Source organism: Euleptes europaea, chromosome 13 (genome assembly GCF_029931775.1).
Source record: "Euleptes europaea isolate rEulEur1 chromosome 13, rEulEur1.hap1, whole genome shotgun sequence".
In the NCBI taxonomy this organism is placed as follows: Eukaryota; Metazoa; Chordata; class Lepidosauria; order Squamata; family Sphaerodactylidae; genus Euleptes; species Euleptes europaea.
This window is the reverse complement of record NC_079324.1, coordinates 6,459,653-6,486,067: the sequence shown is the minus strand read 5'-3', so window position 1 is coordinate 6,486,067 and position 26,415 is coordinate 6,459,653. Positions and strand designations below refer to the sequence as shown.

Sequence of the window (26,415 nt, the reverse complement as noted above, 5' to 3'; positions counted from 1 at the left end):
GTAAACAAGACACAGAAAACAGGAGAGCACCACTTTTTAATTAAATGTGTGTCTTAGTTAACAAAGCTTTTGAATATGATTTATATCTAAAGGGATGCAAAAAAGGGGGGGTGAAGGGAAGGGATCACCAGTGAGAACTGTTGAAGATAATGTATATGATAAAAGCTTTCAGACATTGTGTATGAATGCATAAACATGAATGGCATAGCTCACAGGTTTGAGAGGGAACTTGACAAGGATCCAACTCTGCTCTTCTCATAAATACTGAAGGAAAGCCACTGAGGCAGTATTCCTAATTTTTCTACCATTCCTTTCATAAGACTGCCTTACTGGCATTGCGTCAATTCACTAGGGACAAGAAACTGCTTCTCCCTGACAGCAGAGAACCACAGAGTTCTGCGATGAACTGAAATGCAATTCAGAATTAAGGCCAATTCAGATCACCTACAGAAAGAATTAAGAGATGTGCCCAGGTTTAAACATGTCCCTGTGGACTGGAACTACTGTGATATAACTGAGGACATGAGTTGACTGAAGAGGAATTAATGTTTAAACAGAGAAGCCAGGCACATCAATAGTTTTGCAAATCATAAAAACTGCCGGCAAGGCTCATAACTGGTAAAGGTATCCCCATGAGCAACCTCTACCTTGAATGGAACCCTCTGATGACAGGGGCGACCAAACTGGTTTCAGGTAGATGCATCTTTCTTGTTTAAGAGGTATTAAAAGCATTCGCACTCTCTCAATTCCAATCTGGGGGCTCTCCAAGACAGTTTCATTCACTCTGATAGCCCTGCCCCTCTGTGGCTAACAAAAGCAGCACAAAAGGGGGCATCACGAAGTAAACAATGCCCATGAAGCTATAATATGATTTGCATTTATTAAGTTCTGCTAAGTGAATACAACAAATGGTACAATTTCTGTAAAAAACACTAATGTAGAATAGACCAAGCATTGGAACATATCTCGACTGTACTAGTATGTGTCAGACTCAGGCGTCTGTCCCTAGCATCCCAAAAAGCACACACGCCTAGGCAGGTGATCCTAAGCAATGCTACTTTATTAGGAGCCAAAAGACAGATTAAAAGAAGCTGACTGCCTTACATGCAGGAAAGGCTGCTAATGATTTTCGGTGTGCGAGGTACAGGTTAAAAGCATCCAAGGCAGAGAAAACAAAACAGTGAAGTTACTTCGAGATAGTGATTCCCAGGGAGAGAGAAGCCATAACATCAAACGTCTGAGATAATCAGAGGAACCGAAACTGTACACAGGATTTATGAGCATGAGAATCAGACCTTGGGGAGCAGCCCGGCTCTGGCCTTGAACAGAAGCCAGGCCACGCCTGTATATGTCTTGTGAGCCTGTATTCCAGTAGGTAGCACGGCCTTACAGTATGTTTAACTTACTGCTGTTGAATTTTATTTTCTTGTTGATATAAGCTAAACTTAAAATAAAGAGTTATTTTTAAAAAAGCAGCACAACAGGGCCAGCCACAATCAGGAAGGAGATTTCTATGTACCCAAGAGAATCCCCAGGCATGCAGAAAAATATTTCAATCTGCAGAAGAAGGGCAATCACCCATCAGGGGTAGAAACAGGAGACTGTCTGCATGCTGCCACAGCTTCCTGTGGTCACTATGTCTTGAATGACACCCAACGGCAGCTAAGGACAGGGACTAGATGGACCTGCCTGGATAAGGTGTTCTACTGCTTAGGCACTACAGCTGAAAGTCCCATGTGCCCATGCACTACTTTCGCTAGTGCTGGGATGCAGAGCACAGTGTCCGCCAATGACCTGTGGCTCAGGTGAGAGGAAGCCATCCTTAAGATATCCAGGTCTCAAATCTTTTAGGCCTTCAAAGGTCAAACCTACACATTGAACTGAGCTCAGAAACAAGTCTGCCAGTGAGACAATACAATGCAGGCATCATATGGTGGTCTGAAGAACATGCCCAGACCACATTCAGCATCAGCTGTAGTTTTCCAAGGGCGTCTCACAAAGAGCATGTTACAGTAAACTCATCTGTACATGACAAAGGCCTTTGTTACAGTGGTAAAATAACACTTTCCTCAAGAAATGGTACAGTCAGCGCACCTGCCTAAGTGAAGCAAAAGTGATCCAAGACAATGCTGCTACTTGGAGGCAGTCAGGCCTAGGAGGAGCCCTAAGTTGCCTATGCAGTTCTTAAGGAGGGGTGCAACCCCCTCCCAAATGGTTATATACATAAACCCTGGACTAGTGATTCCACTAAACAGAACCATCTACACACGCTAAGCCATTTTTTGCAGACCAGGATTTACCTTTAACCATGCTGGCTTTGTAGAGAAATATGAATTTCAATGGTGCCTCTACATAGGAATGCAAACTCAAGCCAAGGATATTTACCCCTTCTTTTGGATCTGAGTGGAGTCCTCCACCTGCATGTCCATGCCAGCATGCTCTTTTATCGATTTGTGACCACCCCTGAAGATTCTGTGCAAAAAAGAAAACATTGCATAATTATTTCAACAATTATATACACTTTATGGTGCCACGATCTCATTGAAGTGCTTCATTTATTCCCAACTTCAAATCAAGAGGATTTATTCCCTCTTCCAATCAAGAGGATCCCACCGGTGAAACAAAAATGCAGTCTGAGAGAACTGACTTAAGAACTGCAGCAGAGGGAACAGGACTGATGGCCTAGCAACAAATCTGCAGTTAGAGTAACAGCCATGTCTTGAAAGGAAACACTTCCATGTAGGATTAGCAGTAAACCTGTATGTGACAATTAGTAAAGGTCCCCTGTGCAAGCACCGGGTCATTCCTGACCCATGGGGTGACGTCACATCCCGACGTTTACTAGGCAGACTTTGTTTTTACGGGGTGGTCTGCCAGCGCCTTCCCCAGTCATTTTCCCTTTAACCCCAGCAAGCTGGGTCCTCATTTTACCGACCTCGGAAGGATGGAAGGCTGAGCCAACCTTGAGCCGGCTACCTGAAACCAACTTCAGTCGGGATTGAACTCAGGTCGTGAGCAGAGCTTGAACTGCAGTACTGCAGCTTACCACTCTGCGCCACGGGGCTCCTTGTGACAATTACATGAATGCAAATCATGTGCATTCTATGTAACTCCCAGTGCCTTCTATTTTCACTCTACACACACTTTATTTAAAGCATTTCTTATTGTGCCTCTCCAAAATCAAAGGTAGTTTACAATAGTATCACACTGAAAACAGTACAATCAATACACAGTAAAACTAACACCTAACAGTACACCTCCAACATTAACATTCTTTGTCAGCAGCAGCACAATCCTCCAAAACCCAACTGACTGCTGCATGAAAGATGCGGCTTTTACTCTCGTCAAGAGTGCCAGAAGGGAAGAGATACCCACCACCTCATCGGGGGCTATTTCACAGGCAAGGGCAACAGCCCTTCTGACCCTGCTCCTTGTTACGGTCATGCCCTGGCCTCCTGCTGTGAAGGAACCACAAAATAGGAGTCCACAGACGGCAAATGATGGCAGAGCTCATATGGGGAAGAGCAGCTCCTGATAAATGAGAAAGGGCTTCAGGAGGCATCAAGGTATATCTTCAGAGAGAAAGAGGTGCAGGCTTTTCAGCTGCAGGGCAAGCTGGGCATTTCCCTGCCTTTGCTCCTTAAAGAACATACGTCCTTCAGATCCAAAAGCCACCTGTACCTACACACATGCACTATGCCATTTCTAATCCAGCACAGTTGTTCATTCTGCTATTTGTTCATAAATTGTTTTAAAGTCCTGAAATCTGCTCCAGTGGGTGAGGGTTGGGGGCTTCATGATTTATATACAGGCCAACTAATCCAAGCTGAGACCAGCTCTGCTTGGATCGGGGTGGGGTGGAGGTGGAGTTGTTTCATGGTTGATACACAGGTTGGCCAAATGCTGCTCTGAAAATTCAGTTTCTGGCCTCAAGTAGAAGGTTCATCTTGAGAACAGTTTTTGGAAGAAGGCTGCATGTGTATCATAGGTGGCAGATATGCTTCCACAGGGAATTTCAGGCTGAAATTATGCATATCTGCACACTCTTTGGGAAGCAAGCACTGGCACCTCAAATGGATCCAATCCATTACTTTCAACTAGAGCAGCTGGTTGGGAAAATTAGATTTGCTGCGGCTTCCCAAGTCATGCACAAGTACTGAAGCACATGCATGTGCCACCCTTGTGCTGTCTCCTGACAGACCGCCATTCACAGCACCCACCAATGCAGTGTTTCTTCTTTAACTCCTGAGGTCTTCTGTTTTCAAGTAAAAAGAACACTGCATTTCAAACATCACTTTCAAAGTTCAACTATGCTTTAAACAAAGCTTTTCACGTCTTCGTTATGTTAGAACACCAAGAGCAATTTGGAGAGCATCAGAACACTGTGAAGCACTTACACAGACCTTCAGAGAAATGCTTACACTATGGAAAGCTTTAATTCACAGCAATGCTGAACAGAAAGCATCGTTGCTCCAGCTTTGAGGAAGGAGCCAGGAGGTTACAGCAAAAGCAGCATAAGGAAAATAGTCTATTTTAAATAAATGTTCCGCCAGATGACAAGGCACATAATGTGTGAATTACAGCTAAAGAGCTAGAGAGGGGAACCACAAGTGAACAGAGCTGCTGCAGTTTAGATGCTCTAAGTATGGATTGTGTCATCTAAATTTCTGCAAAATTAAACCACATCCCTGAATTTTAATTCTTGTTTAGGGATATATTTTGATGTTATTAGTGTACATTCCTTTTCTTTTAATAACTTTTTATTTATTTATTTCCAAACATTGAACAACATACACACCACACAAACACAACACAGACTATTATACAGCAATGTAAATAGCAAGAAAAGAAAATCCTAATCTAGCATATAGTAAATCTTACTCAGGGTATCGCTATTCTATTAAAAAAGCAAAACAAATAAATGGATTAATAATTCACCCTTATTATGTGTTAGATCATCTTTGAAATTACTGTAACAATTATTAATGTAACCATTATTGTTATTACTGTGTAAGTTATCAACTATTCATAACTTAATTTTTCAGTCTACTGTCTATTATGTATTTCTTTTAACAAATATTAACTTGGTGTAGTGGTTAAGAGCGGTGGAGTCTGATCTGGTGAACTGGGTTTGATTCCCCACTCCTTCACATGAGCGATGGAGGCTAATCTGGTGAACTGGTTTTGTTTCCCCATTCCTAAACACGAAGCCAGCTGGGTGACCTTGAGCAAGTTACAGCTCTGGTAGAGCTTTCTCAGCCCCACCTACCTCACAGGGTGTCTGTTGTGGGGAGGGGAAGGGAAGGTGATTGTAAGCCATTTTGAGTCTCCTCTAAGTAGTAGAGAAAGGAGACATATAAAAACCAACTCTTATTATTATTATTCAGTAACATTTCTTAATCTAAATATAAGCATTATTAAACCAGGTTAAGATTCTTAACATAATTTTCCCCCCACAGGTCTCTTATTAAAGGGATTTGTTAGCTTGGCCATCCCTGCATATTCCACCAGCTTGTCTAACCAGTCTTCTAAGTCCAGTGCTTCTTCCTGTTTCCATTTGATGGCAACCAAGTTTCTTGCTGCAGTTATCAAACATCTGAATAACTATTCCCTGCTTTTATCTATTATAGGTGGTAGAATTCCTAATAACATTGTTTTAGGGTCCAGGAGAAAGAAAACTTCCATAATTTTTTTTGCATTAGTGTACATTTCTGATTCTAAAATTCACATGTCATGTCCAGTTTAGATCGCTAGCCTGCAGGCAGGGAGCTAAGCAAAGACGTGCTCTATATGTACATCACTGCCACTATAAATGGCTGATGATTCAAAGGACATTGTTATTTTATCACAGACACAGTATGCAGATGTTATCATATGGGGGTGTGAGCTTGTTTCTATACAAATCTCAAAAAATGAGCACTGCAATAACATAATTAACAGTATCAAAGATTAGCAGTACAATTTGATATTTTGCCACTGTACCATCAGACTCTTTACCATTATACACACTTAATAACTGTCACCAGGATATCATCATACACACGTAATAACTGTAGACTACTTATCCTGTCACTGTCATTGAAACAGAAAGCAACACAGATTTTAAAATACTAGAACAACTCACATTCTCACTCTTATCAAGCTCTAAGTCTGAAACACCAGCATCTTCTAACTATTCTAGGAGCTGTACAGAGCTGCAAAATTACTAACATCCGCACTATAAAATGAATGGCAGTGGCTGAATCTTACAGAAAGCGTCTTCATGTTAAATACTTGTGAATGATTAAAGGACACTGAAGGACTAAAGAGAATCGATATTACTAAATACTAATGTAAGAGTACTACTGATCATTCTGAATATTTTTTTCAGTAAGAATTCTCTATCCCCAATATTTGTACACTGAGGAACAAGAAAAGGGGAACGCTGTGGGTATGACAGGTTACTCATGCTCTGAGTGGAGCTGGTCAGGACTGGACCTAATGAATCCACACACAGCAGGTATGCGTACTTCCTAAAGTAATCAACAGCTGTTTGTTTTGCAGCATTATTATTATTGTGCCCAGTCAAGAGCTGATAGGAGAGGCTGCGCTGGGCATGTGCATGGGAGGGCATAGTATGGCTGGGATCTACCAGAGCTTCCCCACAGTCAGAACGATTTCCTGGGGGGCAGAAGCATGCAGGGGGGGGGGCATTAAGAACTGCCTTGGAAGAAAGTCGTGTTCTGGTGTCACCAATTGTTTCTCTTCAGTAAATCCAAGCCATTGTCTGTTTTTCAAAATTTACCCAGGCCTTTACATTTCTCTGCATTACTGACTCAAAGATTTACTAGATGTCATGCTGTCAGGTGGTACCAATTAAAATTTAAGAATTTTTCCACCATTACTAACCAAGGAAGATGCATCATTATGAAAACCTAGCAAACTTTCCCCCCTCTGAGTGCCAGTACATTTGCAAAGTCCAAGTTCCACAGGCAGAGTTGCTTCCACTCCATCACATTCCTTAAATCAGGCAATAAAGCACCAGAGCACACATGCCTTTTAACTAGCAGCAAGAACATTGTAAATGATTTATTGTCGAAGGCTTTCACGGTCAGAGTTCATTGGTTCTTGTGGGTTATCCGGGCTGTGTAACCGTGGTCTTAGTCAGGAAAGAAAATACCAAGACCACGGTTACACAGCCCGGATAACCCACAAGAACCAATTGTAAATGATTTCTGAAACATTTTTGAAACATTACTATATTAAAAACGATTTGTGTATTTTTAGGAGAGGTGGAAGGGAACTGGGGAAGATTTCAGAAGTTCTGCCTTCGTTTCTAGAAATGGAGGACTTCTCTCACATTGCAAAAATTATAGATAGAAAATTACACAGATGAAATCAAATACATTGGTAGATAGTTTAGGGGCTTTCATTTCTCCTCCCTAGTTGAACTGCAAGTGAAAAAGATGTTGCTCAATCCTACCTTTGCAGCATCTAACAGGTGCCTTGAATTGTATCTCCCTGAACTCTGCTGTTTTAATACTGGTGGAACCTAAAAAAGAGGAAAAATAAAGCTGTAGTTATTAAGAACACAAAGTCTAAGATCAGTCAACAATCAACCATTTTACATAGTCATAGACTGGTTGCTTCTGAAGAAGTAACAAAAGAAAACATGAAGACCAGAGGGGAGTAGGTAGAAAGTAAAACACATCCCACTATTTTAGATGCTAAATGGCAGTGAACCTTTCCCTTCCTCACTTCTATTCCCACCAGACTTCTCTTCCTTTATATTCTGAAAGCCTCAAGTCTCTCTTTCAACCTCATCTTTTTTTTTTTCCAGGTCTCATGAGTAATAATTACAGGTAAACCTATTTTTTTTAGTTGCAGACTTTCTACATTAGCTGTGATGTTCATTTCGTACATTTATATCCCATCCATTTCAAAAGTACTTTAGGTCGCTTATTAAAACCATAGAAAACAAAATGCAGAAAAAATATTTATTTATTTATTTATTATTTCCATTTCTTACCCCACTCTCACTAAGCCAGCTGAGTGACCTTGAGCTAGTCACACTCTCTCAGCCCCACCTACCTCACAGGGTGTCTGTTGTGGGGAGGGGAAGAGAAGGTGATTATAAGCCGGTTTGATTCTCCTTTGAGTGGTAGAGACAGTTGGCATATAAAAACCAACTCTTCTTGTTCTGTTCTGTCTTATAGCAGTTTACAGGCAACTAGAGTGTCCTGTTTATTCAGCTAGTGCCTCTTTGCTCAGAACTGTAAGCAAGCTCTTTAAACAAATGTTGAACATTAAAGGATACATACATCAGATTCACGACACTGGTATCTGGCTTACATATCTGCAAAAATTTCAAATGCATTAAGCCTTCCCCCCCCCCCCGCCTGTTAGTTGGTTTAATGGGATTGTATCTTTGATTTAGTATGATAGTTGAGTAACAGGAGCTCTACCTAAGTGATCCGAAAACTATGAAAAATTTAACAAATGTCCGAATTATTGCTGCAACTGCTTCGGAAACAATGACAAGAAAGCAAATAAATATGCTCCTACTATCAGGCGCCCTGCACAGAAATGAAACCTTTGTGTTTAGTTTTACCTCATTTTGTTTTGCAGCTGTAATACCAAGATAATGCACAGAAAATATGAAAAACGGTATTATGCCTAATTTTAAAATTAAAACCTTTCTTAGATTCTATAACCTGTTGCTGAAACAGATTCAGGGGGTATTCAGACATTATTTAGAAAGAAGCCTGAAAGAGCCTGCCTTAGTGATACAGCTATTTTCCTGTTTTCTTATATACCTATTTTGTCATGACAATTATTATTTCAGCTGCATGACTGTTAAAAAAATCCAATTACCAAAACTGTTCTCCTTTATTTGGACCACTTTTGGCAAGATCACAAATTACTTACCTTCTTTACTGACATTAAATTCAGCTGAGTGATAAAGACACTTGTTTAATGGGACCAAAACTAACTGAGAATTACGAAACTGTAGCTACTGAAAGAGAAATGCACTGTGAGTCAAGTGGCCATGCTTCATATCTACTGAATATTAGCGAACATAGCATTTGGATAGTTCTGCGAGGGATAGCATGCACAGAGCCAGAGGAACCTCTGGCCTGGTCAGACCAAAAAAAACCCCACTCCAGACATTTTCCCAAGGCAGACAGAGCTACTTCCCATGCTCAGTATAGCCACAAATCTCTGGTGTTCTCCTAGCAGCTAAGGCTGCTTGCTCAGCCCTGGCCTGTGGGGAATAAATGTTCTGCAACCTGCTTTAATTATTAACAATGGCTCCCTCGTCACCTTTTGCACAGAAGGGGGAAAGTCAGGGAGCTGTTGCTGTTAATGTCACAAGGCTGTTCCACCCAAGATCTTGTGGAGCTGAAGAGGCCTGCTGCGGGTGGTGTCAAGCTCTTCTGCTGGCTAGCTCTTTGGAACTGGCTGGCATATGGCTCCAACAGAGGAGGTGAGAGACCTTCCTCTCTCTGCTCTTCCCATGGAGAATCATCACAGGCCTTAATTCATCTTCAATGAATGCCCTCAGTGGCCACTGCTAGGCAACCACAACAGTACTGCCAGTTGAAGCCTTGGTTTCTAACAATAAAAGGCTGGGGGAGGAGGCGTAGCCATTTCCAGGGCTGTTTTGGACTGAGGGAGAGCACTCAGCAGGGCCAGGCCTGGCAGCAACCACCAGGTCACTCGCTACCACTCGCCCTGCATGGCTTCTTGCTACAATAGCAGCCACCTCACAAAAGCCAGTCGTGTAGTGGTTACAGTTTCAGACTAGGACCTGGGGGATTCAGGTTCAAATCCCCACTCTACCATGAAAGCTCACTAGGTGACCTTGGGCAGTCACACATTCTCACCCTAACTTACCTTACAGGGTTGTTGTGAGGATAAAATGGAGGAGAGGAGAACAATGTAACCTGCTTTTGGTCCTCATTGTGGAGTAAAATGGGGTATAAATGAAATAATAAATATAGCTTATAATAGAGGGCAGATAAAAGGTAGGTTTGCTGGTGGGCTGGAAGGAGAGAAAGAAGCAGGGAAATGTGAAGATTTGGGGGAGGGAAACAGGAAATAGAGTAGGGAGGGAGATAAAGGGGAAATTGAAGTGCCCCCATTAAGTCCTTGTGGGTTCCCAACAGTGCTATTGGACCTGGCAGCCAGCACCACGCAACTCAGCCAGCATTTGCCTGGGGAAGGCTGCCAGGAGGAGGGAAAGCTGGGGGTACAGATAAAGATTGGCTGGCAGGAAGGAGAGAATGGAGAAGGAAAAAGGGAGAGACTATGAGGGCTTTCAGAGAAGAAATAGTGGGGGAGGATAAAATGAGATGCCCCCCGCAAGTCCTTGCAGGTCTTCCACTTGTAAATCTGATTTCTCATCATGTACAAGTGTTAGAACACTTGCCACTGTGTTTTTGCCATTTCATTTTCAGCTGCCTGCTGCAGTTCTGCTGAGCAAATCCTAAGAACGTATCTTATGACAAGAGTATTTCTATAAAGCAATCTAACCAGTACGGAACAGCCATGAACATGCTCCACCTAGAAGCAAAACAATCACTCTGTGATAAGATCCAACAGATTCCAGATAGATCCAATAATGTCCAAACAAACGAAACCTGCTCCATTTACGTATGCAATAAGATCTCTTTTTATACAGACCAATTTGTCATCACATTTAACAAAGTTCACAAAACAGACCAATTGCTGGATATAGCATGAGCCGAAAACTAAACAATCTGCAAAAAGTGGAGGTGGGGTAGTAATATGGCTCATTGTTTAAGGTAAGGGAGATTCTACACAGAATGAAGCAGCAGCACACAATCCTGTGTACCGCTCCTGATCTCACTATACAGCAAGGTGGGAGTAATGCTCCAGTCAAGAGTTCTCTAGCTGAAAATGAGGAAACAGAGCCTCAAACATTTTTGCTTGGTCTATGCTTCTAGCCGAATGAGGTAATACACACCCTAAGTGACAGGATGGCCAGTACTATTACAGGATGAAGGTGAAATAATTGTATTTTTGAACATTCTTCTAAGGGAAAAGAATCTCCCTACAAGTTAGCAGAGCAGGGACAAATGGGTCTTCCACCTTTCCTCCTGATGTACTGGTTTTTAAGCTGCTCTACAAGAACATTCACAATTGCATCCCTTACCCACAGTGGTACAGCCCACTCTACTACTCCACTGTGAGGCATGTGTAGACCAGGTTTCTATTTTGAAAGCAACAGCTACTGGATTATATTAGCAAAACCAGAAGGAATTTGGATTGACAAACAATAATGCTGACTGCTCTTCATGAGTAGTCATTACTGCTCAATTTGATCTTAATCCATAAATGAAGGTGTACTGTTACACAACCTTGATAGAAGACTTCATCTATTACTCTGCTAAGCATGTAAATGAAATCACTTTGTTTAAATACAATGCATTACATGCAATTAATATTATCAAACCAAAGCATTATTAAATATCATAATCATCTTGAGAAGACCCGAGATCACCTCCAAGTCTTGAATATGAATTCTGACAGATTCAACCATTCTAAATAAACAACTGTAGTGGGGTGGGGGGAGGACAGAGAATTACTGAACAAATGCCAAGAAAACAGGCAGAGATAAGGGTAGAAAATGTCAAGAAGCACTGAGCAGCTTGCAAACAGTCAGCACAAATAATTTACTTTCTGAAAGGCATTTTCAAGGTCTAGCTTATGTCAAGAATTCATGGGTGCAATTAGCTATTCTAGTCTTATGGCCAATAAGAACCGTCTCCACGCAACCAGGCAAAGAAGCTTTAATAAGGGGGAATAACGGGGATGTTTTCCCAGGCCGAAAGTGTACCAGCGATGGCCATCACTGATCAGTGTGGGAAGGCTGGCTAGTGAAAACAGGCTAGATCCCAGGGATCCATTCCTTTAGGATCCACACATTCCTCCAGCCCCAGGAGCCTTTTGTTAATAGCAAATACTGGTGTGACCTTAGTAGCGTGGCTGTACTTGTGTGAAACATGCAGGCAGGCAGCAGTTGCCACCAGGCAGTGACAAACTCTGCCAGAAATTTGTTTGAAAAGGTTAAATAGGGAGGATCCTACTACTTAAAGACTGTAACTTATTAGTGGGAGCTTATTACCTCTACTGCTAAAAAGTTATCACCTGGATGCAGGGTTCTTATGTTGTAGCCAGGTAAGCACACTTCTTACTCACTGGAAGCATTCAGCAACGTTGCCCAAGTCTCCTTCCATTCCCAGCTCAACAAATTCTGTTACATGCACACAACACTGTTTTTAATGCTTTTTCATTATTGTTGTATAGAATTGCATGTTTCAGAAGAATCCTCTGTAGGAAAAAATGCCAAGCTGTACATAGCTGCATCTGGATGAGAGGCACTGGCTAGGAACCAAAGAGCTACTTTGGTGGTGGAAATTGCCACAAAGTCACAGCTAACTTATGGCAACCCTGTAGGGTTTTCCAGGCAAGAGATGTTCAAAGGTGGTCTGTTATTGCCTGCCTCTGTGTAGCAACCCTGGACTTCCTTGGTGGTCTCCCATCCAAGTCTGAACAAGGGCTGACTCTGCTTAGCTTTTGAGAGCTGGGCCATCCACGTTAGAGTAAAGAGCTATTTTAGATACACTCAAAGGCTAGGGCATCTCCAGTGGAGTTTCTGACGTTTTGCAGGCACCCTTGCTATATGACCAACCAGAGATCACATGCCAACCAACGGACCAGTCGAATATTGCCGGCTGACTACCTATTTGACTGCAGTCAAATACTGCCTGAGGCCAAGAATGCCCACTGTGCAGGTGCTGGCTTCCCTCTTCCGTTTTGTGGTGGTGTCACTCGTCAGCAAGGGCAGGAGGGAGCACGACTTGTCCCTTAAGCCTTCAGCAGTTGGGGCAACCCTAGTAGCACTACAAAACCTCTCCCGCGGACATCTCCAAATGTGAGGAGAGGACTGTTACTAATTGAGCACAACTGCCTTTGAAAACAGCTGTTATTTTACTCCATTTCTACTTTAATTTTATTTTTAAAACTCTAACCATAGGCTGACTGGAGATGTAACATCCCCAGAAATTTTACAGCCATAAAAACCTCAGTGTATCCCTCCTAGAAAACAAAACAGAAATTTAGGGAAAATCTGAAATATATCCAACAATTACTTCCTGATCAAATTTAAAATTTACTTCAGCTACATAAAATGCATCAATTATAATTGAATAAACAAACAAAATACAATTCAGCATATTAAGAGAATTTAAGAACTACAAATGCATCAGCTTTATACAAGCAACCCTGTGGCTATACTCAAAACCAGAGAAAGAACACTGCATACTGCTGCAGCCTACTCTGTCTTCACACACGTATTTTAGTTTTTGCCATATGAGAGTCATGGAAAAAATGGAAGTTGATAAATATAAATTTTGTAGTAAAAAATGTGTTATTGGACAGACACAGTCTCATACACACAACAGCCTTAACAGGCTTGGCAGTAAGTTAAACTTTATAGCAGAGACAAGACTGCACTCTTTGGCAGTGTATTATCAGACACGAGGAATACTGTGGACAAAATTATTCCACTTAAATAAACATATGATTGAAAATATACTGCATATGTCTACAATATACAAAAGAATAATTTGCTGATGCTATATATTGATTATATTAAAATCTTCCTACTACATATTTTTCATGAGTAAATCCTTGCCTTAAAAAGCATACCATCCATTCCAGAAGAGGTTTCCTCCCCCGCAGCGCTACCCAGGATGTTGACTGAAAAAAATCCTGAGGAAAACACAAAAAATGCCCCCCTTCAAATCTCTAAGGCTGACCCTGGTGTTCCAGAATAAAACAGCAAGCCATTCACACTTACATCTTAAACTAATTTGAATGGTGTATTTGTTTCATAGTAATAGTTAATTGGAGTGTGAAGGAATAGACTGGCAAATGTGTTCCCCTTAGTCCCAGGAGGTCAGAAAAGCCTGCAGCCATCCCCGGTCTCTACCTGGCAATGACATGCTTTTCCTTCATTTGGGGCGAGGGGTGGGGGGGAGAGACTCAAACTTCTAGAAGGATAACAACAACTGCCATGAACTAGTCTGACAATATCTCCTGCTAAATGAATTTGTGTTGCTATTCAGAGGCTTTGCCTAGTTGCCACATCTCCTGCTTCGTTCCGATAAGCTAGCCTGGGGATGATCTATTGTACCTGCACAATTTCAAGGCTATCGTGCCGTGTTCAAGCATTGGGAAGTTCACCCACTGGCACTCCCCTTCGCTGGTTTTCAAATAGCAAGACCATATAGGAGTGGTGTATTTCCAGAGATCAGGCTTATAGCATTCAAAATAAGCACAATTTAGAATTCAATCCACGCTCTGAGCTTCCAGAACTCCGGCAAATCAGGGTTTAGAGTCATGTGCTCAGTGCTCCTGTTTCTATGATACAACAGCCTATGGAAGCTAAGCACAACTGTGAACTGCCATTTGTCAATTCAAACATTACAACAGACCATAGCGAAATTTTCTTAGTCATGGTGCAGCATAATTTCTGACATTTTGTGAAAACACAAGAGCACTGAACAAAGTACAGAAATCCAAGTTTGGAACACACAATTTATGGCATGGTTTTGTGTGGTGTGCACACAACTAACCTTTACTGATCATTCTGAAATATCTTAACAACCTTGAAGAACTATTAACGGACAAAGCATATAAGACAGTGGCAAGGCTGGAAAGGGTGTTGGATGGGGGCTGAAAAAGATTAACATTAAGGTTGTCCATGTTCAGGTATCTGACAAAGGGAGCGATGGCTCTTGAAAGCTTATACCCTGGAAATCTTGTAGGTCCTTACAATGCTACGGGACTCAAACCTTGCTCTTCTACTGCAGACCAATATGGGTACCAACCTGAAACTAAGATTGCCCAGAATGCCTTCCTTTTCCCACAAGAATAATCCACTGGAACGCTGGCGGGTTGATAAGAAGGATGCTTCTGTTGGGAAGAGGCACAGGAGGGGGCCTGGCCTGTGAGCACCCAACTGACTTTTCCAAAGATGGAAATGTTTTGGAAGCCAAGAGCATGAAACCGCTCAATGCCTGGATAGGAGACGATGTTGACAGATTCAAAGTCATTCAGAAATGTCTAAAAAGGAAGAGTAGGATTTGCCTGTGTGCTTTTCTGGATCACAACCAATATGTCCAGGGGCATAAAATGTTATTGAGCTTCATCCTTTATTCACATATTTAATAATTTTATAGGCTGCCAACTGATTCTTGCACTACTACAATCAAACAAAATGATGATGTTCCTCTTTAGATGAACTATTATTATTATTATTATTATTATTGGTAGTAGTAGTAGTAGTATATTTCTAGCCTGCCCTCCCCGGCCGAAACCAAGCTTAGGGTGGGGAACAATAATAAAATCACAAGTATACATATAAACACAAATTAAAAGATGCTATTAAAATACATCTTCCAGATTATTATACAATTATTAAAATAGATGGCGGACATCTTACTGTGGTAACCGCTGCAACAAATGATGTCGTAGCCAAGCAGGCAAGCCACCCCCCTTTATATCATCAAATAAGCCAGAAAAAGGGGGGAAAGGTTGTAGGCCTGATGGAAAAGCTCTGTCTTACAGGTCCTGTGGAACTCTTTCAGGTTTCGCAGAGCCCCTATGTCACTCGGCAGAGCATTCCACCAGGCACGAGCCAGGGCAGAAAAAGCCCTGGCTCTTGTTGAGGGCAGTTGCACACTCCTGGGGCCAGGGTGTAAGGCTTTAAAGGTCAAAACCAGCAACTTAAACCTGATCCGATATTCCAGCTGGAGCCAGTGCAGTTGATGGAGCACTGGCTGTATATGATCTCGGGGCGAGGTCCCCATAAGGAGCCTCACCACTGCATTCTGTACCAGCTGGACCAATCTCAAGAGCAGCCCTACGTAGAGCGAGTTACAGTAATCCAGCCTAGAGGTGTCCATCACTTGGATAACCGTGGCTAGATCTGGGCGGAAGAGGTAAGGCATCAGTTGCCAAGCCCAGCGGAGATGGAAGAATGCTGCCTTGACCACGGCTGTGAGCTGAGCCTCCATAGATAAGGAGGCATCAAGGATCACACCCAGACTCTGACGGCAGGTTCAGATGTTACTTGCACACCATCAAAAGTCAGTAGCCGGCACCCTGCCCCCAAACCACCCTGCCAGAGCCACAGCACCTACGTCTTCACTGGATTCTGCTTCAGGTGGCTTTCCCTCAACCATTCAGTCACAGCGTCCAACAGAGTGTCGGAGCAGAAGCTGAATGGCCGTCCGTTAACAGATAATGGAATCTCATAATCAGCTGTAGATATCAGCACCTCAGTGTCAAGGAATAAACTGATGAGATTGCTTTACTGTGTGGTTCCCAGACAACTACAGTATACACATGTCACCAGAGCTATAGAACTGCATAAAGATCACAATGTTCTTTTCAGATAGTTAGCACAGCAAAATTTGCCACTTGTCTAGGAAACTAAATTTCACCAGAAAGTTTTTTTAAGGGGAAAAAAACTTCTCTTTAGTTAAACAAGAGGCCAGCAGGAACAAACAACAAATTATTCCCGCATGAGAATAATTGTACACAAGAGCTCTCTCCAAGTTCTCTATAGTGGCCCAGGGAACTTTAAAACAATTCCCACACAGAAATTTAGCCACTACTGCAACCACATGGCTTAAGACAAGAGAAAATAATTAATATACTCCCGTTATGAATGAGTTTCAAAACAAAATGATAGTTCATCAAAATTAGGCGCTTTCTCGTTTATCTGCTTAAAAAGTAACCTTTTCTATTTCTGGATATATTCACCTTGCAGGGTATAAATAAAGTAAATAAATACATTAAACATATATTCTTTATACTTTATTTATACCCCACCTTTCTCCCCAGTAGAGACCAAACGGGGCTGACATTGTTTTCCCCTCCTCCTGTTTATCCTCACAACAACCCTGTGAGGTAGACTGAGAGTGCAACTGGCCCAACGTCACTCAGCAAGCACAGCAAGCAACGTCATTCAAACCTGCTTCTCTTAGATCCTGTCCCGACATTGTAACCACTACACCAATCAGCGAAACGAGACACAGATAGTTTAACCTAATTTTTTTTGTAAATGCCCTTTGTAGTGGTTAAAGTGTCAGACAAAGATCTGAACTCAAGATTTGAACTCAAGTTCAAATCCCCACTCCACCATGGAACTCGCTGGCTGAGCCTGAACCAGCCACACACACTCAGACTAACCTACCTCACAGGGTTGTAGTGAGGGTAAAATGGAGAGAATGATATAAGCCATTTTGAGAGAAAGGCAGGATATAAACAGAGTAAATAAATATATAACTAATTTTGTGATCCACTGAGATGATAAAAGCAACAACAGAAAAGGGCTCCTAGTATGGCCTGCATAGCATGGCTGGCGTTAGTAGTTTTTACAAATTGCTCAGATTTCAAATGCAGGGCCCACAGTGGGCGCAGAATCGAGTGCAAACATGCATCAAAATCAATATGATCACCCGTGTTTAATTTGGCACTGGATTGCAGCCAAAGCAGAAAACATGTTACAGAGTTTGTTCCTAAGACTCATGGGCTCTGTTCAGGGAAAACAATTATTTATTTACTTTATTTATAGCCCATCTTTCTCCCCAATAGGGACCCAAGGGGGCTGGCATCATTCTCCCCCTTCACAACAGCCCTATGAGGTAGGTTAGGCGGGATGTGTGTGACTGGCCCAGTGTCACCCCTTGAGCTTCCATGGCAGGAGTGTGGCCGCGGGCTTGGGCCTCCCGGATCCTGCGCCGACACTCTGAACCCCGAAATCCCACACTGGCTCTCCAGCAGGCCAGAGACATTAAAGGAGGGTGGCGGTTGAGCGCCCCTTGACCCACGGAGGCGGCGGTTCTCGTCCCGAGGAGCTCACAGGGAACCTTCCGGGACGCGGACGGAACTGCCCGAAGTCCTGTGAGGAGACGCTTCCCCGCCGCCGCCGCCCCCCGGGAGTTTCCTTCCTTCCTTCCTTCCGCCCGGCCCCACCTGGAGACTGCCACGCAGCGCGCCGTGAGCCCGGGCCGCGGCCGCCAGCAGCAGGAGGCTGCGCCGCGGAAGGGGCGCCGCCGAGACGCCGCGCGAGGCCGGCGACAGAGCCCTCAGCAGCGCCATGATGGGGAGCGGAGGAAGGAGGAAGGGAGGCAGGAAGGATTGTGGGATGCGGGAGGACTGGGAGCCGCCGAGCTCCTCGGCCTACACAGGCCGGAAGTAAACCTTTCGGATAAGCAGGAAGCTTCGGACGAAGCTGGAGGAAGGGTGGCGAGATATTGTTTGACGGGAGGCTGGGCTATTGTTATTGTTATAAATATGATGATAATTATAATCATCATCACTATTATATTTACAATGTTTATGGAGTTAGCGTGGCTGTCCTCATCTTCGCAGTGCTCTGTGAAGCTGGAGCCAAAGACTGTGCCTCTGCCGACCTAAAGGGCGTAGGGTTGCCAACCTCCAGGTGGGGGCTGGAGAGCTCCCGGAATGGCAACGTTTCCAGACGACAGAGATCGGTCGCCCGGGAGAAAATGGCGGTTTTGAACAATGGACTCTATACCATTGTGCACTGCTGAGGTCCCTCCCTCGGCTCCATCCCCAAATCTCCTGGAACTTCCCAACCCAGAGTTGGCAACCTGAATTGCGGGCTCCTGCCTCCGGGTCCCTCCTCTAGCTAAAGAGGGTGCTTTTCATGCGGGAATAAGCTCTGACCAAAGGTTACAATCTGAATGCCGGGCGCCCCCGCAGTTGAGCGCCAGTCTGCTTGAACTGAGTGCCGCTTATTTCCAAGTAAACCGCTTGGGGAGAAGGGATCCGTTGGGCAAAAAGGATTCCCAAGCCGCAGCTGGAGCAGTTGCCGGGCCGGGAGGAAATCCAGCGAGCCAAAAGGTCCAGGAGCCCTGCCCGGGAGAGTAGCCGACCGCAGGCAGCAAAAGTCACTTCTCGGAAGGCCGGGCTTCAAGCCACCTGCTGTGCATATTTCCTGGGAAGTAAGGTTCAGTGGGACTTCGTTCTCCCCTGAGAGAGCACAAGACTGCAGGATGGTGCGGATTCTTTATCACATTTGACAGGGTCACAGTCTGAACAGTGCCACCTTCTGGAGTAGTTCAGATGATATATGGGCAATCCCATTGCTTTACGACAGTGCTCTGCACATCATATACTGATCAGCTAACAATCTGAAAGCAACAAATGAATGGTGCTTCATGGTTATATTGGCAGGCAATGGAATTGTTTAGACTTTTAGTAAAATGAATAATAAAGGCCAAAACCTACTTACAAGTCTAGCAGGCCCATTAACATGGCCCAGAGTAATTGAGATGTAGATTCTGGCCAAAGTAAACAAGCATTGCATATGGTGCCTATGAAACAGTCTGCAGTAACAAAATAACTGCCTATGATTTCAAGTGCTGTTAGCTTCTGCACCAGGTGTATAACAGTGCATCCCACAACATGCTGACAACAAAATGCTTTTTTCTTAAACGCAAACTCTTCAGAGGTCCAGGTCCCTGAGACTGTAGGGGTTGCACCCTAGATACCCATGGAAATTATGCAGCCTTCATGCATAAATGTGTGCACTTTTAATTTTTAAGCTTGTGAAAGCAGCTCACAATTTAGAGCTCAATAGGAAGCACTATTTCTAACTAGGAGCTGATGAAAAATATATCCCTTCCCAAGAAACTGGAGTGGTTGTTTAATGTGCAGCCAAGGAGGCACTTAAGGTAGTACCAAAGTTTCCTTAGATCTTGGTCATTCTTAGTATGGAAAAATCCAGGCCACATGGACAGCAGCCCATGGAATAGAAGCTAGCTAAAATTAAGTTACTGTACATTTCCTGTTAGAAAAACACATTTCTTGGGACCAAATTCTTGGGATCAACTGGGCCCATTTTAAGAATTTAAGAATTTCTTAAATTGGGCCCTGTTGATCCCAAGAATTTGGTCCCAAGCAATTCCCCCCCCCCCCAAAAAAGCTTGGGGAACTAAGGGAAGTATGGAGGGGGGCATGGGGGGGCATTGTCCAGCCAATGATGAACAAGACCGTTATCAGGAGATCAGATGCTCCTGCAACATCCTTTAATCCCTTTTGGTTGATGATAGAACCAAGGAATAGAAAGTCTTCAACAATTTCAATTTCCTCATTGTCAACCTTAACGTTGTGTCATTCTCCTGTAGTCATTGCTTTTGTCTTCTTGACTTTGCTGCAGGAGGAATTTTTGCAAAGTACAACATTTCTACTGCTGAAAGTTAAAAGAGAAAGTGCCAAAGCAGGACTGCAACTGAACATCAAGAAGACAAAAGTAATGACTACAGGAGAATGACACAACTTTAAGGTTGACAATGAGGAAATTGAAATTGTTGAAGACTTTCTATTCCTTGGTTCCATCATCAACCAAAAGGGAGACTGCAGCCAAGAAATCAGAAGGAGATTGAGACTGGGAAGGGCAGCCGTGAAGGAGCTAGAAAAGATTCTGAAGTGTAAGGATGTGTCACTGGCAATCAAGATCAGGTTAATTCATGCCATCGTATTCCCTGTTACTATGTGTGGGTGTGAGAGCTGGACAATGAAGAAAGCTGATAGGAAGAAAGTAGATTCCTTTGAAATGTGGTGTTGAAGGAGAGTGTTACAGATACCCTGCCCTGCCAAAAAAACAAATCAGTGGGTTTTAGATCAAATTAAGCCTGAACTGACCCTAGAAGCTAAAATGACTAAACTAAGGCTGTCATACTTTGGACATATTATGAGAAGACAAGAGTCATTGGAAAAGACAATCATGCTAGGAAAAGTTGAAGGCAGCAGGAAAATAGGAAGAACCAACAAGAGATGGATTGACTCTATAAAGAAAGCCACGGCCCTCAATTTGCAAGATCTGAGCAAGGCTGTTAAGGATAGGACACCTTGGAGGACATTGATTCATAGGGTCGCCATGAGTCGGAATCGACTTGACGGCACTTAACACACACACAACATTTCTCACCTTAGCCATGCTATGACGTCATAACTTGCATCTTATAAGGGGACCCTACTGTGTGCCCGTGGCTTGCTCCTCTCAGGAAAATATGCAGGATTGCAATGGTATATGTAAGATTGTTTTAATGTTAATTTTAAAAATGCCATTTTATCTCTTTTGCACAAAAAAGACAATTATTATGGAGCCAGCATAGTGTAGTACTTAAGAGCAGTGGACTCTAATCTGGAGACCCAGGTTGATTCCCCCCTCCTCCACATGAAGCCAGCTAAGTGACCTTGGGCCAGTCACAGTTCTCTCAGAACTCTCTCAGTCCCACCTACTTCCCAAGGTGCCTGTTGTGGAAGCTGGTTTGAGACTCCTTAAAGGTAGAGAAAATCTGGGTATAAAAACCAAGACAAGCTGGAACAGGTCCAGAGGAGGGCAACAAAGATGGTGAGGGGTCTGGAGACCAAGTCCATTGAGGAAAGGTTGAAAGAGCTGGGTACGTTTAGCCTGCAGATGAGAAGACTGAGAGGTGATATGATAACCATCTTCCAGTACTTGAAGGGCTGTCTTATAGAGGATGGTGCCGAGTTGTTTTCTGTTGCCCCAGAATGTTGGACCAGAACCAACTGGTTGAAATTAAATCAAAAGTGTTTCTGTCTAGACATTAGGAAGAATTTTCTTCTTCTATTATGCAATTTTTCTTCAAAGGGTAACTAAGGCAAGTTTTGGGGGGGCTCTGGGGACAATGTCAGTGCAGTCAGTGGTGCACAAGACTTTTATAAGGAGATTAGATGCTCCTGCTACATCCTTTAATGGATGCAGGAAGAAATTTCGCAAAGTACAACTTTTCTCACCCTAGTCATGCTACCCTGGATGGCCCAGGCTAGCCCAATCTTGTCAGACCTTGGAAGCTAAGCAGAGTTGGCCCTTGTGAGTATTTGGATGGGAGACCACTGAGGAAGATCAGGGTCTCTATGTGGAGGCAGGCAAAGATACCTCTGATCGTCTCTTGCCTTGAAAACTCCGTGAGAAATAGCCATAAGTCAGCTGCAACTTGACAGCAAAAAGAAAAAGAAAAAAAGCCACCCTCTGACATCATAAGCTGCATCTTATAAACAGACCCCATTGTGTGTGTGGCTTCCTCCTCTTAGGAAAATACACAGGACTTTGCAGCACTAGTAGTACATGGTAGATTGTTCTCATGTTAATAAAAACGCCTTTGAGTCTCTTTTGCACAAAGGACAATCAAATGTATGCTCACTGAATACATTATACTGTATGATTAATACATAAGCCCATTATTAGTATCCTTCTTGTGCGAGACCTTTGATTGAGATAGAACCAGCATTCGGCATTACAAGGGATCTGTTTCCTCAAACCAACCCACCTGTTAATAGAGGGCATACAGCTTTTACACTACTTTTAACTGTCCTGCCTTCCTCTCTCCCAAAGAGTTCTGGAGAGTGCCTTTTATCGAATAGCCTCTACAGCTGACAAAACTACATTTCCCGGCATCCCGTTGGAGAGGGCGGCCGGGGGGGGGGGAGAAAGAAGGCTCTCAAGAGAGGAACGCCGAAGACGTGCGCGTGCGCGAAAAAAGGGGCGGGAAGCAAGCCGGCGAAGACGAGCCCTTGTTGTGCCGAGGCGGTTGAGTGGCAAGTGGCTAGCCAATAGGAACGGCCGAGGCTCCTGGGGCGTCGCGGCTCGGAGCGGCCGGCTGCGAGGGCGCGTGGCTGCGGTGGCGGCGGCTCAGTCAGTCAGCCAGTCGGCCGGCGGGCCGGTGTGCGGGGCGGCGCATGGAGGCGATGCCCTGCCACAACCCGCGGGTGGGCTCTGGCGGCGGGCCGGGCCGGCAGCTCCGCTTTGCCGAGCGCGATGGCGACAGCAGCCCCAGCCCGGACAGCAGCGACGGCAGCACCGGCTGCTGCTGCTCCGGCAGCAATGGCGGGCCCTGCGCGGAGGCGCCGCTGCTGCCCCCGCCGCCGCCGCCGCCGGGAGCCCAGCTCAAGCTCCTGCCCATGAACGACCAGATCCGCGAGCTGCAGACCATCATCCGCGACAGGTGAGCCGCCGCCGCTCGCCCCGGAGCCCGGCGGGCAGGGTGGGCCCCTCCGCGCGCCTGACCGGGGCGGGGGGGGGGGCAGAGGGACGGCCGCCTGGCCCTGCCCTGCCCTGCCCTGCCCTGCCTTGCAGGGCTGCTGTAGGGGTGGCTGAGAGATGGTCCCTGAAGAGAGGCCTGAGGAGAGGCGGCCTCCGTGCTGTCTTGCAGGGCTGCCGGCCCTCCTCCCAGCGCTGGCCTGGCCTCTGGGACCTTTCCCAGGCTGTTTCGGGGGGGGGGGGGTCGAGCCTGTTACCCTGGGCAGGGCCACTCTCTACGAAGGGAGCTTTGGCTCGTGGAAGCGCAGCCCCCCCCCCCCAAAAAAAACACCACCACCACCACCACCTTGATGGTCTCTATATGGTGCCACTGGACTCGGATCGTGCTCTTCTCCTGCAGACCAGCACAGCGACCCTCCTGATGCCAGTCCGGTGCCCGGTGCCTCTCCCTCCATGGGTGGGCACTGGGCTGTCCCTCTTGGCTGCCCCCCTCTCCTTGGCTGGCCCCCCAGCTCTGGCTTTGTCCTGCAGAGGCAGCCTCTGACTTGGAGGAAGCAGAGCGCTGTCCCCTCCCCACCCCCCACCCCACCCACCCCCTGTGACCTTATGAATGAACCACAGGTGAGTGGCAGGTGGGGCCTGGCCTGGCGCCTCTCCAGGGGGACACAGAGCCCTGGGAGAGTTGCCTGCCGCATCCGGTCCGCATCCTGCAGGTCTTGCGCTGCTGGCTGGCAGGACCCAGAGCGCTTGAGGGAGCGGGCGTGCCGCTGCAGTTGTCTCACAGCACTGCGCCCGGACATCCCTTTCCCTGGTCACTTCTGCTGAGGCACTGCTGCCTCCTCGAAGGTCAAGAGCAGCCACGCTTTGTTGCGGCATCAGAAGGTGTATGAATGTAACGTTCTGGACGAGAATTTAGTTGGCCTTAATATCGTATGGCTTTTATTTTTGGGTTTTGCGGTGGACCAGTGCACATACCTCTGTTGTTTGGTTGGGCAGAGCCACCTTCCAGCTGTCCCACAACTTCATGTCCAGTAATGGTGAATTACTCATTTTGGAAACAATGGATGTGCAACAGTAGTTGTATATTCAGCAGCAGCGTTTGGGCGTGTCATGCATGCAGCATGATCCTGTGCATGTTTATTCAGAATCAGAGCTAAACTGTAGATATATATTTTAAACATTTATACACCCCCTTTTCACCCAAATAGGGTCCCCAAGGCAGCAAACATCAAATGTTAAACATTTAAAATATTAAAGCAGTATTTAAAATGTATATGTAGACTACTTAAAAATACAATAAAAACATACAGATATACAATCACAATACAACCGGGGGGGGGGGTCGATAAGAGTCTATGGCAGTCTGCAAAGTGATACACAGAGGTCTTCACCTGCTGATGGCATATAATGGCTGAGGGAGACAGATGAATCCCCTCAGGGAGGGAGTTCCCAGAGTTTTGGCACCACCAATGAGAAAGATGTTTCTCAGAAAGCTCGCCCTGTTTAGGGCTTTAAAGATCAATACAAGCACCTTTAATTGGGCCAAGAAGCGAACTGGGAGCTAGTGTAGATGGAACAAGACTGGAGTGATAGGGTCCCTGTGACCCAGTCCACATTCTGGCCACAGCATTATGTACCAACTGGAGCTTCAGGGCACTCCTCAAAGACAGCCCCACATAGAGCACATTACAGTAATTTAAGCTAGATGTTGCTAGGGCATGCACCCACAGTGGCGAGGTATTTCCTGCCCAGGAAGGGCCACAGCTGGCTCACTAGCTGGAGCTGATAGAAGGCACCCATGGCCACCACTGGCACCTATTTATACGACAGGAGACCAAGATTCAACAGCACCCCCCCAAGCTACGAGCCTGCTCCTTTAAAGGGAGTGCAATCCTATCCAAAACGGGAAGTAATCCCATACCTGGGTCAGACCTCTTTTTTGTATTTTTGGTTTTTTTGCTGGCAAGTCACAGCTGACTTATGGCAGCAAGAGACAGGCGGTGGTTTGCCATTGCCTGCCTTTGCGTCACTACAACCTTGGTATGCCTTGGAGGTCTTCCACCCAACAATGAGCCAGGGTCAGGGCTGAGAGTTTGTGACTGGCCCAAGGTCACCCAGCAAGCTTCCATGGGGTGAGTGGGGATTTGACCCTGGGTTTCCCAGGTCCTAATCCAACACTTTAACCACTACACCAAGCTGGTTCTTGGCCTTCTCCTACCAGTATAGGCTGCAGCCTTCTGCACACTTTCTTCAGAGTAAGTCCGACAGAGTTTAGCACTTAAGATCAGGTTTTTAAATTTGCAGAATTTAGCAATTTAGCAGAAATAATCTTGATTTATAGCTTTGACCCATCCTTTTGTGAAAGAACAATGCATAGTTCAAAGAAAATAATTTATTCTGGTTATTTTCCTGGAGCAAGAGAAGGAAAATGAGTGCAGCTTCAGTTTGGGTTTTTAATGCTGATATTACTGTTAGGTCTGTGGCATCTGGCCTATGATGTCTAAATAGATAATATTCCTGTTGTTCAGTAACATTTATGTGGTTCTGTACAGTGCAGGCAACATGTATATATGGATGTTGGAGAAAGCCAGGAATTTAGGATGAGCATTCTGCCAAAATTCTTGCCACCTTTAGTTGCAAATAAACAAAAATATAGATTGCAAGATTAGTTGGCTGGTGACTCTCTCCCCTCGCCCCAAATGGGTGGAGAATGTTAATCTTCACACTTAGGAACTCAGAACTCTTATGGAATTTCTGTGTCACAGGGTGATGAGCGCTGAGTGGGAGAACGCTTGTGTCTTCCACGTGAAGATTCTTACCCACACAGGAAAACTCCCTCTTTTGTGTCTGGTTTTCCTTTAGAGTGGGTTAAATCACAATGTAATTGGCCATTTGTGTTCTTTTTATTCGCTCATCACTTGTAAGAACGGAGAGGAACTTACCTTGATTGTAATTTGGCCGAGGAAGCAGTAGGAGATTGGTTGAAATTGTTACTTCCTCAGTAAGTAACGTTGGTGGGAAAGATCCCTTTGCTTCAGTAGCAGAATGATCTGTCTTCCTGTGTATTTTCCAAAATGAAACATGAACATTCTGTTTACAGGGATGGTGTGTAGCAAAGCAAATGCCAGTCTTGCCAAAGGTACCTCTGAGACAGCAGTATGCTTTGGCAAATATACACTGCACATGGTTAGAAATGAGTGTCATTAAAGTGCATAGATTATTTCACTTTCTTCAGTTAGGGAAGAGTGTGTGTGTGTGGAAAAGCACATCTTGCTGTCAAAGTAGCTAGAATCTTTTCTAGT

At 44.7% G+C, this 26,415-nt stretch overlaps 2 protein-coding genes across 2 annotated transcripts in view; one reads left to right on the top strand and one right to left on the bottom strand.

The window, feature by feature from the left end:
* The window catches only part of ABCB7 (ATP binding cassette subfamily B member 7), a 105,042-nt gene extending 86,862 nt beyond the window's left edge, over positions 1-18,180 (bottom strand). Inside the window, exons 1-4 of the mRNA XM_056859732.1 lie at positions 18,055-18,180; positions 15,894-16,076; positions 7,463-7,531; positions 2,386-2,472 (exon numbers count right to left, since the gene is read on the bottom strand). Of these exons, the coding sequence (XP_056715710.1) occupies positions 2,386-2,472; positions 7,463-7,531; positions 15,894-16,076; positions 18,055-18,180 (465 nt within the window). The remainder of the gene's footprint in view (positions 1-2,385; positions 2,473-7,462; positions 7,532-15,893; positions 16,077-18,054) is intronic.
* Positions 18,181-22,812: 4,632 nt separating this feature from the next.
* UPRT (uracil phosphoribosyltransferase homolog) overlaps positions 22,813-26,415 on the top strand; it is a 37,065-nt gene continuing 33,462 nt past the window's right edge. Inside the window, exon 1 of the mRNA XM_056859618.1 lies at positions 22,813-23,078. Coding sequence (XP_056715596.1) covers positions 22,813-23,078 — 266 coding nt within the window. The remainder of the gene's footprint in view (positions 23,079-26,415) is intronic.